At 57.8% G+C, this 17070-nt stretch overlaps 7 protein-coding genes across 7 annotated transcripts; 4 read left to right on the forward strand and 3 right to left on the reverse strand.

Moving 5' to 3' along the window:
* Positions 1 to 595: 595 nt before the first annotated feature.
* On the reverse strand, positions 596 to 1414 carry F5Z01DRAFT_150790 (uncharacterized protein). Its single transcript, XM_046257722.1, has one exon. It carries the CDS (start codon positions 1295 to 1297, stop codon positions 851 to 853), a length of 447 nt encoding a protein of 148 aa, XP_046117548.1. The 5' UTR covers positions 1298 to 1414; the 3' UTR covers positions 596 to 850.
* Positions 1414 to 2281, reverse strand: F5Z01DRAFT_150827 (uncharacterized protein). The gene has a single exon (XM_046257724.1). The coding sequence runs from the start codon at positions 2176 to 2178 to the stop codon at positions 1531 to 1533; it is 648 nt and encodes a 215-aa protein (XP_046117549.1). The 5' UTR covers positions 2179 to 2281; the 3' UTR covers positions 1414 to 1530.
* On the reverse strand, positions 2282 to 6353 carry F5Z01DRAFT_150826 (SacI homology domain-containing protein). Its single transcript, XM_046257723.1, has 2 exons — positions 3587 to 6353; positions 2282 to 3529 (listed from the first exon to the last, which is right to left on the reverse strand). Exons 1-2 carry the CDS (start codon positions 6250 to 6252, stop codon positions 2386 to 2388), a joined length of 3810 nt encoding a protein of 1269 aa, XP_046117550.1. The 5' UTR covers positions 6253 to 6353; the 3' UTR covers positions 2282 to 2385.
* Positions 6354 to 7313: 960 nt separating this feature from the next.
* F5Z01DRAFT_151224 (uncharacterized protein) lies at positions 7314 to 9923 on the forward strand. Its single transcript, XM_046257726.1, has 4 exons — positions 7314 to 7598; positions 7652 to 7971; positions 8391 to 9629; positions 9693 to 9923. Exons 1-4 carry the CDS (start codon positions 7527 to 7529, stop codon positions 9868 to 9870), a joined length of 1809 nt encoding a protein of 602 aa, XP_046117551.1. The 5' UTR covers positions 7314 to 7526; the 3' UTR covers positions 9871 to 9923.
* Positions 9924 to 10639: 716 nt separating this feature from the next.
* Positions 10640 to 11320, forward strand: F5Z01DRAFT_637371 (uncharacterized protein; the record flags this gene model as incomplete). Its single annotated transcript, XM_046262274.1, has 1 exon — positions 10640 to 11320. The coding sequence occupies one exon, from the start codon at positions 10640 to 10642 to the stop codon at positions 11318 to 11320; it is 681 nt and encodes a 226-aa protein (XP_046117552.1).
* Positions 11321 to 11612: 292 nt separating this feature from the next.
* On the forward strand, positions 11613 to 13587 carry F5Z01DRAFT_151295 (alpha-N-arabinofuranosidase). The gene has a single exon (XM_046257727.1). The coding sequence runs from the start codon at positions 11906 to 11908 to the stop codon at positions 13364 to 13366; it is 1461 nt and encodes a 486-aa protein (XP_046117553.1). The 5' UTR covers positions 11613 to 11905; the 3' UTR covers positions 13367 to 13587.
* A 1045-nt stretch (positions 13588 to 14632) lies between these two features.
* On the forward strand, positions 14633 to 14932 carry F5Z01DRAFT_675035 (uncharacterized protein; the record flags this gene model as incomplete). Its single annotated transcript, XM_046265106.1, has 1 exon — positions 14633 to 14932. One exon carries the CDS (start codon positions 14633 to 14635, stop codon positions 14930 to 14932), a length of 300 nt encoding a protein of 99 aa, XP_046117554.1.
* Positions 14933 to 17070: the final 2138 nt, after the last annotated feature.

Raw genomic sequence — 17070 nt, forward strand, 5'->3', positions numbered from 1 at the left:
CACATGGCGTCTGCAGCCTCAGACGGCCTACCTTTGTTGGCAATGCGGTTGTGAGAACCAAACGACTGCTTTGCTGTGCAACACAACACCCGCTCACTCTCACCGTGGCGGCAGGCTAGGGGTTTAGGGGTGGGAGGGGGAACTGGAGTTGGGAGCGATTTTGAGGTTTCGTGGCATGGATTCTTCTTTTGGTGCGCAAATGGTTTTAGGGAAGGCTGTCTTGCTCGTGGCTGGACAGCCATGCTCTCTCAAAAACTACGTGGCAGTTAATCTTAAGACTCCCCCTGTCTCCGTGGCCGCGCAACCTCGCTCGCTCTACCCAACACGGGACGCGCCTCATTTCGATACCCCGATACGATGGAAATGTCCTTTTTTCATATCAAATTTTTCTTTTACTTGTCATACGCGGTGTGCTTTCTCTGTTGTCTTTCTACCAATCGACGTCGGCTTGGGAGGACGACTGGCTGATTGTGGCTGGCGGCCTCCACAGCTCCTCTTGCGAGAGCAGCTTTTGGCTTCGGGGACGCCATCCTGGGGCTGGCCTGGACGTCTTTCTTCTCGGACAGGGCGCTTGATCTTTGGGAGGGAGAGATCTCGCGGGCTTGAACGCTAGGAAGGGCATGACGGGTTGTTCCCATTCGATATGGAGATGGGACGGATGCGCTAGGTTGGACCCCGGACGTACTTACTTGCCGAGACGTCGAATAATAAAAAAAGGAATATCAAGAACTCTTGTTAGGTGTGTGTTTGTGTGTGTATCATGATAATCGTCAACTACAGCAAAATGGGTATAATATGTGTATCTGATCTTCGTGTCTTCATCATCGAGCCAGCTGCCGCCGCCATGCATTCAATCGGCACGCCCCAGGAGGCGCGCTGCCCGCTCCAGCCTCTCCTGCCTGTCCTTGAGGCCGCCGTCGTGGTCGCTCCTCTGCGGCTCCTGTGCGTGGTCATATTCGTAGTCGCGGGTCTGTTGGTGCTGCACCCTGTTCTCCTCGCGGTACATTTCGGTTCGGGTGCTGTGGTCCCAGGCATCCTCGCCTTCACCCTTGGCGGCGGCGGCCCCCCCCTTCCCGGAGAGACGACGTGTCAAGCGACGCCAGAGGCTGCGGCGCGGGCGTGTGTGGACAGAGGAGGCGCCCGACGACGAGCCGGAGCCTGACGAGGCGGCCATGCTGGGGGCGGACGGCGTGGGGGAGATGGGCGAGGGCTCGGAGGCGATGGCGACCTCGTCGCGCCAGACGGAGATGCGGTTCACCTTGTGGGGAGGGAGATGCTGCATTGTGCGCTCTTCCATGATGAGTGAGAGAGAATTGGACGAGGCTCGAGATGCGCGGCTGTGGGTGGAACCCGTCGAGGCTGAGGTGGATTCGAATGAACGTCGATAGATGGAAGCACAGGGGCAAATTGATTGTGTAACGATGTTGGATCGGCGAGAGTTGCAAGGAGTAGGTTTGTCCAGTGAAGGAGTTGGAGAGCGATTGGGCGTCGCGTGTGAAGTTGCCCCTTTCGCCGCTCACCGGCCGTAATTTACGACTGATTCAGACTTAAAGGTACGGACGGACAGTAGGGTGAGGAAGAGGAGTCTAGACGACCGGGGCGGAAAGGGAGCCAGCGAATCCGGGGGCAGGGAGGGGGGATGGAATTGTGGTTCGGGGGAACTAATGATTGCCAGATTGACACCGTGAATGGCTCTCGTGACCGTTCCAGTGCCGACCTGTGCGAGTCACGCTGAGCGGCTGGGGGAGGCGATGCTGAGCAGGCAAGACTGGAGACTGACTGGATGATTGTCGATGACGGACAAGTCCAGGCTTTTGTGCGATTCAGGCGGGATCGAGTGGCACCTGGCCAGACAGCAGCAGCCGGCACTGTAGCACAATGTCTCGTTGGGAATGGGAGGACTGGAGGTGCAGGGCGCCGGGTCGAGAACGCGCTGCCAAGGGAGGGGACGGATGGTGATTCGCAATCAGCCCATTTCTCGGGCCTGTGGACAAGTTGGCGAGTCAAGAAATCGCCAGTGAAAGGAAGCCTTTTATGGGAGATGCTAGATAGGAGATGCCATCCACACCCCTGCCATCCATGCATCCCGAGATCCCACTGTGCCTCACTTTTTGAGTTGCGGGGGTGGATCTCACTCGCAAGGCCGATGAACGGAGGCTGGGGCTCTGAGGAATGCATCCGAGGTGCTCTGTGGTTGCTTCGCCATGACAGGTCAACGCCTGGCTAAGTATTCATGCTGCATGTGAAGATTCCCATATCGATTTGATCTATCCCTTCGTCCATGCTATCCAATGCCGTTAATAATACCCAGAAACCAGACCACACAGCCAACGCCACGCACGCATGCTCAACATGCCCCGAAATAGTAGAATGCATCCATCCATCTCACTTGCTCGGCTGGAGTGTCTCCCAGCCGCCCATCCCATGACCGCCATCGTCCATTGAGTCAAGGAGGTCCACGGGTCCGCGCTGCTGCTGCGTCGCTGGTTGCTTGATGTTACTGTTGCGCGCAGCGGCGGCCGACGAGGCCACAGGTCTCCTAGACACCTCGAGGCTGGACGTCGACATGCCCGTGTTGCTCCTCGCGGGCAGCGCAGGAGCAAACTGCCCGTGCTCCGACCCATTGGAGTGCGCTGATACAGTAGGCGACGTCGCCAGATGCGCTGGCTTCCTCGCCACGGGCGGCGCGGCCTTGCCTCGCGTGGCAGTCGACGTGTTCGATGCCGCCGACGTCGGGCGCAGTGGTTGCTGCAGACCGGCTGGAGGCTGCTGGTGATGGTGTTGCGATGCTGCAGGAACAGAGGCTGAACTCATACCTGTGCCCTGTCTGCGTGGCGGGGGAGGCGGAGGCGTCGAACCCTGCTGCTGCTGTTGTTCTAGATTCATCCTCCCAACCTTGGCGGCGAGCGAGCCGTCGTGTTGCTGTGATGGTGGAGGCGGCAGTCTCCTAGGCGTATTGTGACCACCATTCTGGCCCGACGCGAGGCTGCTCGCCATGTTCCCCGGCATGGCGACCTTTTCATAGGGCGAGCTCGACAGGCTGCCCGTAAAGGAACCCCGCGAGGACGAGCGCGACACTGATATCCAGTCCTGCTCCTCGACATGGCCAAACGGATTCGATGGACGACGCGGGTTGAGCGCCATGGGCTGCCCGTCCTGGCCCTGCGGCGCGCTCATCCGTGACTTGGCCGTCTGCTTGTTCTCGAGCCACCACTTTTGCCGATCCGAGCTGGCGGGCGGCAGCCCCGGTTCGATCGCCTCGTAGCCGATGAGGTCCTCGTCCTCCGTGTCGTCAAAGTCGCCGACGTGCGTGCCCGCGTCGCCCACGTCGGCTCGTCTCCGACTGTACAGCTCCTTGCTGATCGCCTCGCGACGGTCCTCGTCGACAATGTTGACCCGGCACTCGAACGCGGCGTAGACGGGGCGATGGTCGGAGAACCGGAGCGGCGCTGAGTCGTAGAGCAGCTGACGCAGGTTGGCGCCTTTCCGAAGAATGCGGTCTGTCCACGCAGGGATACGCGCTTTTTCTCTGCAGAGTTATGGTCAGTACGGGAATCTAGAAGAAAAGAAAAAGAGCGTGACGTACGAAGTATCGTATTCGTCCGACCCCACGTCGAAGCGATACGTCGGAAGAAAAGAAATGCGCGCCTCGGAATAGAAGGGAAAGGCCAGACCGGCGACCATCTGCAGGTTCAGCTGATCGTTCTCGTACAGAGCCTCGAGATCCCGCCTCTTGACAAGCGCCCGCGCCTTGTCCGAGCCCAAGCCGATGCGGTAGTTGAAGTCGCCCAGCCAGATGACAGAGTCGTGGTCCTCAATGCCCCTGTTGCGCTGGAAGCGCAGCCCGTGATGGATCGTAGCGTAGTCCCTGTTCCGCTCGTCGTAGTTGGCGAACCCAGCCGCCAGGTGGGCGGTCACAAAGCAGATCTGCGTGTTGGCGTAGTCGAAGCGGATCGCCACGGCGCCCTTGTTGCCCGCCATGCCGGACAGGCCCGTCTTCTTGACGCTGCCCTCGACGTTCCTGATCTTGCCGAGCGCCGATGTCTTGACAAAGATGCACAGCGCGGCGCCCACGAGCTGCCCGCTCCGAAGCAGGACGTACTTCTCGCCGCCGAGCGCGGCCTGGCGTCGGTTGAGCGTGCTCTGCACAGCGTGCTCCCAGAGACCCCGCCTCGCCGGGTCGCTGTTCATAATTTGCTGAGGGCTGAGCTCTACAATCTCCTGGAAGCCCACTGTGTAGATGTCGGGCTGCTCGCTCCCCAGGGCCGGAGGGAACAGCCAGGGTGAAAGGTCCTCGTCCACGCCCTCTGTTCGCCCGTTCAGGTTGAACGTTCCCACCCATATACTGATGTTCTTGTATGATGTATACTCGTCGATGCGTTTCCCAAGCTCCATGGAGACATAGTCGCTGATGGGGTCGAACAGGTGGACAGGGGCCTGGCTCACGAGGCGGCCTAGTAGCATGTCAATGGTGACCTGCCGCGACGGATCGACAAAGTTGTTGTGGTAGATGCGCTGCACGGACTTGCGCATGTCAGCGACGGCGCCGGCCAGCGACATCTTGCCGTGTCGGGTGTACGACGACTTGAGCGCGCCTGTGCCCGCGTACGTCTTGGACAGGTTGTCGCCATTGTCCGCCCATAGGCTCGAGTGCCGCATCCAAAAGTCGGATGCTGCGTACACACCCCGCTGGTGCAGGAAGGCCTCGACGGCCATCTGCGAGATCAGCGTCTGGATCAGGTTCGTCCGATCCAGGCAGTCCAGGCAGTTGGTGCGGAAGACACCATCCTGCTGCAGAACAACCCTCATGTGCCCCGGGCCGCCGCCCTCATCAGATGCCTCCGCTAGAAAGTAGGCAAATGCGTCGATCGAGTCCTCGACGTACCGACGGATGCCCTTGGCGGCCTCATATCCAGCGGGGCCCTTTGTCTCTGCGTGGAAGTCGTACCGTGTTTCCCGCAGCAGGGCGTGGTCGGGCGAGCCACTCATGCCCGCCCGGCTCAGGGGGTTGTGTTGTATCCCGTGATGGTAGAGGTTGCTGAGCTCGACCTCGGCGGGTTTCGTCTCGCTGAGGAGGTTGACGACGTGGACCGCCCCGTACGTCTGCTCCAGCTCGTCAAAGTGCTTGTTGAACGACGGCTGCATGCCCTCTGGTGACCTCGTGACAGTGACCTTTTGCCGCCCTGGGACTAGATCGGCCGCCTGCTCCCAAAAGACAGGCACCGAGCCTCTGACCTGCGCGTAGGAGAAGAAGACGCCTGCTGGGCTCCAGAAGACGGTCTCTGTCTCTACGAAATTGGCGACGTGTCCGTCGTCGTCGATCCCGCGTGCGTTGAATCGTGTCCCTGCCCTTCGGCAGGACAACCGTGATATGAGCGTCATAAAGGAGGGCATCCCTGTCCTGGCCTTCAACGGCGACGCCGTCTGTGGGATAGTCATTGTCTTACAAAACCCCCGAAAGGCCGACGTCAAGATCCTCGACGAGTCGAGCGCCTCCCTCTCCTGGGGCAGGAGCCTCGATCGAAACAGGACCAGCGGGCTGATCATGAACGAGTTCCACAAGAACGCGTCGTCAAAGTTGTCAATGGCAAAGGAGTTGGTGTTGATCGGCCGGTCCTGCGCTCTGTTGGTCACGTCGAAATCGGTGCTGTAGTAAAAGGAGCCGTTGCTCAGGAGCTTGCGCAGCTCATGGCAGGGGTGCTCGAGGGCGACCTGGTTCCGGCTCAGGTTCTGGCCGTACTGCGAAGTCTGGCTGTAGACCGAGGCGGCGTCGGACATGTCGGGCTCGAGGGTCTCGAGGGGCACCACGTCGTCATAGTCGGCACTGCTGAGGCAGTAAAAGGCCACGCCGCCAATCTTCTCCACGGTCTCGCCGGGGCTCACGGTGGCGGCCCTGGCCGCATTGGTGATGACGGCGATAAAGACCTCCCCGTTGACGGCAATCAGACCCAGGGTGCCGTAGATGGGTCGTGGCGTCAAGGGGCGGTAGTCCCTGAGCAGCTTCTCCGACGTGGGGGAGAACTCGACCATGCATTTTGCGATGCCGCTTCTCTGGGTCGACGCGAGCGAGGTGTGGGATCCGTTGGGCCCGCCGGCGTCGCTACCGCTGGTCGAGGCACTGTACCGGAGGATGAGCGTGTGCTTGGTCGAGACGATGGCGATGGAGCGGTTCGGGTAGTCGCGGATGTAGAGCTCGCAGGACTTGTCTGGCGCTGGAGGCTGGGCGCTCCACGCCGTGGGCGGATGGTCCATGATCTCGTGGTGCTTCGTAGGTGGGCGCGCGCGTCAAGATGGGGAGAGGGGGGAGGGCGCTTCGACGATTTAGATGCGCGGACGCATTGTCGAGGGGGGGGGGGGGGGGGGAAAGTCGGCCAAGACACACGGCTATTGATATTGAGATTCTGGCTAGCCGAATTGACGGGTCGGGCCTTTGGCGTGTGATTAAGATAGGTTGGGCTTTGTAGCGAACGTTAGGTGGAGGATGGACGAGTCTTGGTAGTGGTATGTGGTTTGTTTTGGGCGACGTCAGCTCAGGCTACCAGTTAATAGCTGCTGATTCCCGACCAGCCCAAGAAAGCAAGGTGCGGATCAGCACGATGAGGATTACAGCATCTCCAGAGCCAGGAATCACTCGAGTACATAAAATTACAACTGCTATTGACAAGCTGAGAAGATTGGCGACTTGGGTTGTGTTTGCCTCCCAAGAAGCAGTCTCCCACGTACGGACAGTGGCATTCATGAGTTCAGGCAGATATCAGGATTCAGCATCGAGACGTCCATGTCGCCAGTGCAGCTGTCCGCAAAAAGCATAAATAGCCACAAGTTCATCCATATATTGGAGGGCACAATGAAAGCTTCAAAGGCAAGCATTGAGCAGACAGGCAGGCAGATTGTCTGTTTGCGAGCCCATTTCCGCGTTCATGTCATGGCTCGAATGATCTTCCAGTCGAGGTACTCGACAGCCTGGAACCAACCCCCAAATGAGCTCACTTGAGCTTGCGGCCGTCCAACTCCAAGTCGTCGAATACAAGAAGAGAGAATGAGTGGCCACGTCGCACCGACTCTACACTACGATCGAATGGCAACGAGCAAGAAAAAGTAGCTTTGAAGGTGGCTTCAGATTCGAAATTGAGATCATGCTCCTCATTGAGGAGCGTTCATTCTCTTCCTATCATATGTTTATGTTGATAATCATCACGAGCCATGAAGAAGAAGAAGGAAACCAGACATTTTTTTTCGCGTGCGCCGCGAATATGAAGCCCACTGCGTTCTGCTGAGTCATCACGTTCCAGAGACATGTGGGTGCTGGTTGACGTGCAGAATCCGGGAGCCGACCAATCAACGCGCCCAGGATTGAACCTCCAGTCGCAGGCTCGTTCAGCCTCGTACCGTCGCATTATCATCACCATCACCAGCACGAGCACCTCGTTGTCCTCAAACCGAAAACCAACTACGACAGCCACAAACTGACGCATTGCGACACCATACAACAATCGCATTTCCATCAAACACAGGCCTCATCTACCATGGGCGACTTTGCGCTGTATGGCGGCTCCGATGAGGAGTACGCCGCTGTGCGCAAATACAATGCAGAAGTGGTGCGTCGCGAGCGCGCAGCCCGTCATGGCAATGCTGACCATATCCCCTACAGGAAGCCGATCCAGACTCGTTCGAGAACTGGGACAACCTCATCAACGCGGTCACGGCCGTCGAGGGGGGCCTCAACAGAAACTCCAGCCCCCAGGCACTGGCGACCTTTCGCGACGCCTACGACCGCCTGCTCGCCAAGTTCCCGCTCTTCTTTGGCTACTGGAAGAAGTACGCCGACGCCGAGTTCAACATTGCCGGGCCCGAGTCGGCCGAGATGGTGTACGAGCGTGGCGTCGCCGCCATCCTCAGCTCGGTCGACCTGTGGACGGACTATTGCTCTTTCAAGATGGAGACGACGCACGACCCCCAGCTCGTCAGAGAGTAAGTATAGCCGACGGAAGATTACTCCCTTCTTCCCGCCCCTTTGCCATACATAACATTACATTACATGCTCGAAGCGCGATGCGGAACAACCAGCCCACCTACTACCTGCCTGCCTGCCTACCTACCTCAGAAACCCGGGCGCAAGGAAAGCCTCTGAATGATGGGCGGTTCGATGGTGAGATCCTTGCCTGCAGCAGGCCTACCCTTCCGGGATGCTCTCTCACGCTTTCTGATCAGGCATTGTTCATGTTACGCGGGGACAAGTGACAAGTCTCAACCTACCTACTTGACTCATTCGGCGCGCACCGCTCCAAAACTCTTCACACGGCCATCCCATCTTGTATTGCTCTCCCTCTCCCCTCCTCCTCGAGTTCCCGACCCCGTCGCGGCGAAGACCTTGCTAACTTGAACAACAGGCTCTTTGAGCGAGGTGCGGCCTGCGTGGGCCTCGACTTTTTGGCGCATCCGTTCTGGGACAAGTACATTGAGTACGAGGAGCGACAGGAGGCGCGAGACCGCGTGTTCGCTCTGCACGCCCGCATCATCGCCATCCCCATGCACCAGTATGCTCGCTACTACGAGCGCTTCCGCGGCCTCTCGCACCAGCAGCCCCTGACGAGCCTGGCTGCCCCCGAGACGCTGGCGCGGTTCCGGAGCGAGTGCGAGGCGGAGGTCGCCGCGCTCGGTGGCCCGCCCAAGCCGGAACTGGAGCTGGAGCGAGATATCCGGACCAAGATCGACAGCATGTACTACGATACCTTTACGAAAACCCAGAGCGAAGTGTCCAAGAGGTGGACCTTTGAGTCTGGCATCAAGCGCCCCTACTTCCACGTTACCGAGCTGGAGCACCCGGCGTTGCAGACCTGGCGCGACTACCTCGACTTTGAGGAGGCCGAGGGGGACGCCACCCGCATCGTCTGCCTGTACGAGCGCTGCCTGACGACGTGCGCGCTGTACGACGAGTTCTGGTTCCGGTATGCGCGCTGGATGCACGCGCAAAAGGGCAAGACGGAGGAAGTGCGTCACATTTACATGCGCGCGAGCACGCTGTTTGTGCCCATCAGCCGTCCGGGCATCCGTCTCATGTGGGCCTACTTTGAGGAGAGTTGCGGTCGGGTGGACGTGGCCAAGGACATTCACGCGGCCATACTCGAGGGGCTCCCGGACGCGGTCGAGGTCGTCAAGTCGTGGGCCAACCTGCTGCGCCGGCAGGAGGGACTCGAGGCGGCGGTGCAGCTCTTCAAGTACCACATCAACACGCCGACGGTCGACATGTACACCAAGGCCGCCCTGGTAGCCGAGTGGGCATGGATGGTGTGGCAGACGAGCCGCCGTGCTGACGCGGCGCGCGACATCTTCACCGAGAATGTGCAGTGGTATGCGGACAGCCGCATGTTCTGGGAGCGATGGTTCCAGTTTGAGCGCGAGCAGCCCCGGCGCCCCGATGCATCGAGCCAAGCCGGCCAGAAGCCTCGCCAGGAGCAGGTGGGCCGCCTGCAGCGGATGCGCCATGTGTTGGACGAGATGAGGAATCGCAGTCGGTTGTCCGCGGCCGTCAAGATGCAGTTGGCCCAGGTGTATCTCGACTACCTTGTGCAGTGCGGCGGCGCCCCGGCCATGAAGGAGTTCCTTGCGCTGGATCAGGAGATGTTTGGGTAGGTGTCTTCACTGCCCCATTGTCGCATGTCACGTTTGCTAACATGTATTTTTTCTTCTAGCCCTGCGTCTGTAGCAAACATTACCAAGAGATCTGGAGATCTCAAGACCAATGGGGCGCCACCTCCTGGGGAGCTCGATGCTGCGTCGAGAGCGAGGGCCGAGGCGAGACATTTCAATTTCTTCGAGTTGCATACGCTTCCTGACCCGGAAGCCCAGGGCCCAGCGGACTTTAATTAATTTACGAGTTAGGAGTAATGGAAAATGTATTGTTTGATGATGCGACTATTCATTCTCCTTTGCTTGCTTGCGCGCGGGAACTGACATGAAGAGGCAGTCAGTGCCAGACAACCAACCTCTATCCGCGCTCTACTCTACCCCTCCTTACCCCCGCCGAGATATGCTTGTTTGCCTGCTTGCTCGCAAACGCGTGAGCTGGCATTGCTGCGACGGTTATGCTGTTGGTGGGCGAGACTGAAGTGCGTTGGCTCGCTCACCTGCAGACGACTGGAGGCGCCAAAACCGGACTCGGACCGCATTTTCAGCCAACGAGCCGCGGCCATTTCGAGGTTGTATGCACACCGATCACAATGGCATCGGAGCGCGGCGATACACAGGCGGCAAAGGGACGAGAAAGCGAGATGGCCGACTGGCTGCGCCGATGATGCGCAGATCATCATCGGTCGAGGACAGAGGCCACCACCACCCAGTGACTCGGATCGAGGGCCATCGACGAGGCTCTGGACGTGACGAGACGCTGCAATCATCGCCGTTGGTGCAGTGTCACTGTGATATACGATTGGAGATGCGTGGCTCTGGGTACACGCATGCAACAAGCATGTACTAAAGGCGCATGCCACCTTTGGATTGTGGGCGAGTCGAATCGTCAAACCTACATGTACATTGCACCTACCTCGTACATGTGCCTCGCCTGATTGCCCACGAGCGAGCTGGACCAACAACAGCCTCCTTTTAAAGTCCTTTTAAAGCCCGCGCAGGACATTGAGAGATGCCCCCAACCGTCAACCCTCCCACTCCGCCTGCGTCTGACGACGAGTTCACTCTCAGCAGCAAGCCTACCAACAGCCCCATGCAGCGCTACAACGCGTCCAAGCGCGCCACCGACTCGACCCGTTTCGTGGGCTCGGGCTCGGGTTCTAGCTCAAGTTCACGCGCAGGCCCATCCCGCCAGGCGCAGCCCGACGCGGCGATGGAGCACCAGGACTGCACGGGTTGCCTGCACCCGCTACCCAGGGACCGCCAGGCAGTCGAGCGCGCACACGCCCTCGAGAGCCGCCCCGACGCCTCGCAGAGCAACTACAGCGGCGCGACGGCCGGCCCGGGCGTCACGCAGTTCAACAACTTTTTGGTTCAGGCGCAGGGGGGCGGCGGGGACCACGGGCCCGACGACGACCTGACGTCCATGTGGCCGTACGTGTCGAGCAAGACGGAGCGGGCGCGGCACATTGGGGCCTGCAAGACGGGTGTGGGCAAGCAGATTAACGGGCCGGCGCTGATTATCTCGGGGCGTGCGTCCAAGGCGCCGCTGCCGACGATTACGATTCCGCGGCAGACGCATATTGATCCGGTCATGTCGCTGGGCGCGGGGGCCGAGGGGATGGCGTCCTCGGTGGCGGCGGAGGATGCGGCGCAGGTGAATGGAGGGTTTATCTTGTTCCAGGGGGAGTGATGGATGTGATACTGGGGCTTGTCAGGCAGAGGGTTGAGCATGTCAACAAGTTTAGGCCAACCGCTGAGACAGGGAAAGACGAAGGAGACTAGAGTGGATGTTGGCAGGGGCACTGCCAAGACGTATTGTCGGAGAGACTCTTTGATTATTGACGTACTCATTGATTGTTCAAGGTCAACATTGTGCGCCTCGTCATTGATCGCCAACATTTGCCAAGATCCTACGCCAAGCGTACCATTCATCGGCCTCACTCCGTCCCCACGAACTTCACTCCAATGCAACACCCTCGCTTCTCATTCCCCTCAGAGCCGAAGATTGTGGGGAAGCCCCAGAAACCCCGCGCCGAATATGACGGGATTAATGAGCTTAAAGATCCTCCGAGATGCTTGATGGCTCTGCCAGCTGCCCAAGTCGGGAATCCCCTCCAGCGCCGATTGGTGCGCATCGTCGGCAGTGACAATCGGACCAGGGGTTTGAGTCTCGACGACAGATGGACCCGGCGGATGGAGGCATGATTGCTTAAAAGAAGGCAAATGACCAGTATGTTTGTTTCTGCCATGCCACCGCACAGTCCTCATCCTCGACATGAAGCTCCTCAACACGCTCTGGTCGCTGGCCCTCATCACCACCACCACACTGGCCAGTCCCACGCCCTCCAGTATGGACGTCCGCTCCTATCTCGAGGCGCGCGCCGGACAATCACTCGAGGCTTCGTCGCCCGCTGTGTCGTACACAAACACCCTGATCGAGCAGCGTGCCGACCCGCACATCTACAAGCACACAGATGGGTTCTACTACTTCACCGCCAGCGTGCCCGCCTACGACCAGATCATCCTGCGTCGCGCAGAGACCATTGACGGCCTCCGCGACGCCCCAGAGACGGTCGTCTATCAGCGCACGGCTACCGAGGGCCCCGGCAGCGGCTACATCTGGGCGCCCGAGATCCACTACATTGACGGCAAATGGTACATCTACGTCGCCCTCGAGCAGGGCCAGCGTGGCTCCTGGGCCATCCGCCCCGTCGTCTTCGAGGGCACGGGCGACGACCCCCTCGAGGCGACCTGGGAGAACAAGGGCGTCGTCGACACGGGCATTGACGACTTCTCGCTCGACATGACCTACTTTGAGGTCAATGGCGTTCGCTACCTCGCCTGGGCCCAGACAGACCCCGATTTTGGCTCGGGAACAGGCATCTTCATCGCCAAGATGATCAACCCCTGGACCGTCGAGCTGCCCTCCGTAGGCATCACCTACCCCACCCTCGACTGGGAGCGCATCGGCCACAACGTCAACGAGGGCGCCTATGTCATCGTCCGCAACGGCAAGGTCTTCCTGTCCTACTCGGCCAGCGCCACCGACCACAACTACTGTGTCGGCCTGCTCACCGCCGACGAGACGGCCGACCTGACGGACCCAGACGTCTGGAGCAAAGCCCAGGCGCCCGTCTTTGAGAGCTACGAGCCCACGGAGAACTGGGGACCGGGTCATAACTCATTCACCAAATCCGAGGACGGCCTGAGCGATGTCTTTGTGTACCACTCTCGCGGCTACAAGGACATTGTAGGCGAACCCCTGAATAACCCGGACCGACGTACGCGCGTCCAGAAGTTGTACTGGAAGGCGGATGGCACTCCTGACTTTGGCATCCCCGTCGCTGAGGGCAAGACACCTGTCAAACTCGCCGCTGCGGGGGGTTATCTGGCCAATAATGGGGACGGCGAACCCATTGTCGTCTCGGTGGAGGCGAGCCTTGGACAGACCCTGTTCCGCGTCAACGAACCTGGTTCGGCGGGTGAGGGCACCGTCAGCTTGGAGAGTGGTAACCTACCTGGACACTTTGTCAGCAACCAAGACGGTCGTGCTGTACTGGTCAGCGCGTCGGACTCTGACGAGTTCAAGGCGGCTGCGAGCTTTGAGAAGGTGGCTGGGTTGGCTGGGGAGGGTGTCTCTTTCAAGTCGGGGGATCTGTATCTGAGTACTGGGTCATGCGGTGTCAAGTTTATTGAGTCGCCGACGGACGAGGGAGCCACGTTTACTGAGGAGTAGTGGCACCAAAACATCTTTTTTTCTTGTCTGTATTGGACCTGGCAGCATCTTTGCGTCACATTGATCATGTCACCGCTCGTGCACAGAGTGTCCGAACCCTGAATGATTGGATTTGTGTCGTGCTTGTGTCAATTGAAGGTCGTGATATTGTGGGAAGCTCAGCCCTTGCTGTCCGGCATGAACGCGAAGACACAAGCCCACCCATGACTTTCCTGCCCCTGGCTAGACTTCAGCTACTATGCTCAGCAACGCTGTGCTTGTGTCAATTAAAGGTCGTGATATTGTGCGTCCGGCCCTTTCAATAAACTCGAAGAGACAAGCCCACCCCTGCCCTTTCTGCCCCTGATCACATGTAGCCTTAAGCTACTGCCCCCCCCCCCCCCTGGGCACCGTGCGTCACTGCTAGCCGAGGTCGTTTGGGCTGTAGTCTGGTTAGAGATGCATGGTTCTGAAGGACAAGAGACTAGAACGATTGCCCACTTACTCAGTTTTGGACGCTAGGCGTTGCGGCCTCGGGCTTCTCGGGACTGTTGATCTGATTGATCAAGATGCAGAAGCTCAGGTGGCAGCAACCGACCAAGATGGTGATGAAGAACAGAGCCACCTGGAAAACGATGATCTGAAAGAACGGCTCCAAGTTCCAACTTGACAAAGTCCGAAAAGGTAGGGAGATCTGGCAACTTTGGGAGGTCTGCCATCTTATGTCGATTGTAATTGGTTTCAGCTGGTGGTTTTTGGTGCTTGCGTCAAACGAGAAAGCGTCTGTGGGTGATGGTGGTGAATAGTACCGGGTGAAGAAGAGGTAGAAAAGGAAGAGAAAATTTTCGAGAAGAGGAGAGACCTGATCTTAAGTACTAATTTTTACTGGAGCGAAAGCACAGGTAAACACGTACCAATACAATATCAGACGCTTTATCGCAAGTAAGTGTCACGATTCAGTTCGATTCGAACGAGGTGCGAGGTAGCCAGCCGGCTGAATGTGAGGTGAAATAGAGGTGAGAAGGGGCGGATTCTGTGCGAAAGCATTCACTGTCCGACCAAACATTAGGGGGCAAACCAGCCCCTGTATTGACTGACCACAAACAAACACCACTGAAAAGTCCTGCGCACGTGATGCTCACCATGAGATGAGAATAATGATTTCGCGTCACAAATGGCCCCCCCTTTTCACTTCACTCCTCTGCTCTTGTTCATGATCTCTCTTCTTCAACTTCCTGTGCCTCACTTCTCCTCCTCTCGAGCCGTAACAACGGGCCAGAACACGCCATGGCCTCCCTCATGGATACCGCTGCGAACACGACCACTGTCACCTCGGGCTTGGATCCGACCTGCTACCATACGGTAACATTTCGCATCCGTGTCGCTATCGATACCGTCGCCGCCACAAGCTTCCCTACCAATACTCCCGCTGCCACTGCCACTGCCACCCTAGCAATGGATCCGCCTTTCAACTGTGCCCAGTGCGCTGAAGTCCAAGAGCTTTGGCTCGCGCCCATGTACCTAGCCGGCTTCATCACGGTGCTCTTGGTTACCCTCGCCTGGCTCGCTCGACTCTACAACCGCTGAGGTACGTACGGAATTTCTTTTGACAGAATGAGGGTTATATCCGTTCTCAAGTGTGGTACGAACTCGACGATTTTCTGTGCTACTGTTCTTTTCTTGTCTTTCTGAAGCAAAGTAAGCTGACATTGCGTAGCATACCACAATGTACCCGAAGACTCACAACACCAAAAAGACCGGGAAGATGTAAGCGTGGAGTTGATGCGAGACCAAGGGGACGGAAGGATCTGGTTCAGGGGGGTGGGCATGGCTGCATGGCTGCGTTGTATATTGAGATTACGTATAGCTTTTCGAGGCCCCGCGACATTGAGTTTGGGAACGTGAATAAAGAAAGGAGTATTGTCTCGTTGGACCTTTGCTGCCAGTCGTGCTCTACTTATTGTGCTCGCCTTGTTTAGTGGTGGGCGAGAAGCGTGGCCATTTCCAACCCGCCAGGACGAGCCCAGTTGCGCCGTGAGATTAGCGAACAAACCAATTCAGCGAGGCCCAGACATTGCCTCAAAATTGTTTGGCCTGACTTTCACTTGATCTGCCGTATTGCTGACTACGAGGTACATGCCCATCCATGACTTTCCTGCCACTGACTACATGTACATGTAGACTTCGGCTGGTACATGTACGCTCAGCAACGCCTCGTCGGATCCCGATTCCCGAGTGCTTTGCCCCCATCTGCCTCCCACTAGACACCGTGTATCACTAATCATTCTAGAGTCCAGCCGCCGAAGTCGAAAGGGGGCTGCAAGAAAACGGATCAATGGGGAGGGGAAATACAAGAGAGGTATGTATCGAGATCTTAGATGCAGCACGTGGTACCTGGCACTCTGGAGGTGCTGTCCAAGCAACATGAAGCCATGAAGTGCCCATCCAGGTCGGGGCGGAATATGACATAGTGGTGAGAAGAAGGATATTTCGCCCACGTATGGTAGTCGATTTTCTCCCAAGTTGCGGGAGAACCGGCGCAGCTACCTGATATTCAACAAGAGACCTCAATTGATGATGCTCCCTTGACCGTTTATTCACAGCCGCGGAGAGTTACAATTGATGGAGTGTGTAATAGTTTGCAGGACAAGTATTGGGGCCAACCCCTGACAATGCGTCGCGGCAGCATCGTAATTGACGCCACTGAGGAGACGGGACTGCCATTTGAGCTTTGCAACGAGATAGCCAAGCAGTTTTCTCTTCGTTAAAGTTCTTTTCGTTACCGAAAAGGATCATCCTGGTCACCACTCCATCAGTAACCTCCCGCCATTGCTTTTATCCAGTTGCAGATGTTCAAGTCTTTTGCATTGTTTTGCCCCGGAAGAAATGTACCGGAAGTTTCAGAGATCCGGGGCCGCCACCCGGTGGGCTTACTCGCGGAGAATCGCTGTACGTACAAGGGCAGGGATTCTGTAACCCGAGGCCCAGCTCACCTCTACGCCGTCGGGTGCTGCATGTGTCCTTGCTTGTGATCAGCATGAAGCTAGTCACTTCCATAGACTCCTAACTGGAGAAGAGAACCGCCTGCGATTTCAGAACCAGTACCCACGAATCGGAACTGTCACGAACAAAAGACATGCCTTGCTCAACTTTTGGAATATTCCAAGACGAGAGATTCACCCGTCGACGTTCGAGTGTTTGTGGCAAGTGGAAATTGTATTTGTGAGAGGCTTTGCCCTGATTATCCACCTGCTTCTTCATCTCGTTGAGCGTAACCGTGAATGCCCATCCATAACTGTCCTGTCCCGGCCTCAACTTCAGTCATTCAGCAACGCCCTCTTCGAAACCCTTGTGGCTGGCCCCATCAATCGTCCGGATGCCAATGTACTTGACTGTGGTTGTTTCTTGTCGAAGGTGGTTTGAGCTGCAATCTAATTAGTAACTCATCTCCTGTGGCTGAGAGCGAATTCGTAGAATAGAGCATGATGAGGAGGTGCGCGGGAACTGGCCTGCAAACTCTGTTCACTCGACGCTGCAACAGTTGAAGCGGGCGTGAGTGGCAGCGGGATGTTCGCCAGGACAAAGGAAATCATTGAGTAGTACTGACCGGGCGACTAGGACTGCTCGCTGGACTTTTTGGGAGTACCGGAGTTGGCGAACTCGACCTCTTGACGCACAATGTAGACCGAAACGACGATAAGGACCACGAGGTAGATCGACTCAAA

This window comes from Emericellopsis atlantica (assembly GCF_019669845.1).
Source record: "Emericellopsis atlantica unplaced genomic scaffold F5Z01scaffold_16, whole genome shotgun sequence".
Classification (NCBI taxonomy): Eukaryota; Fungi; Ascomycota; class Sordariomycetes; order Hypocreales; family Bionectriaceae; genus Emericellopsis; species Emericellopsis atlantica.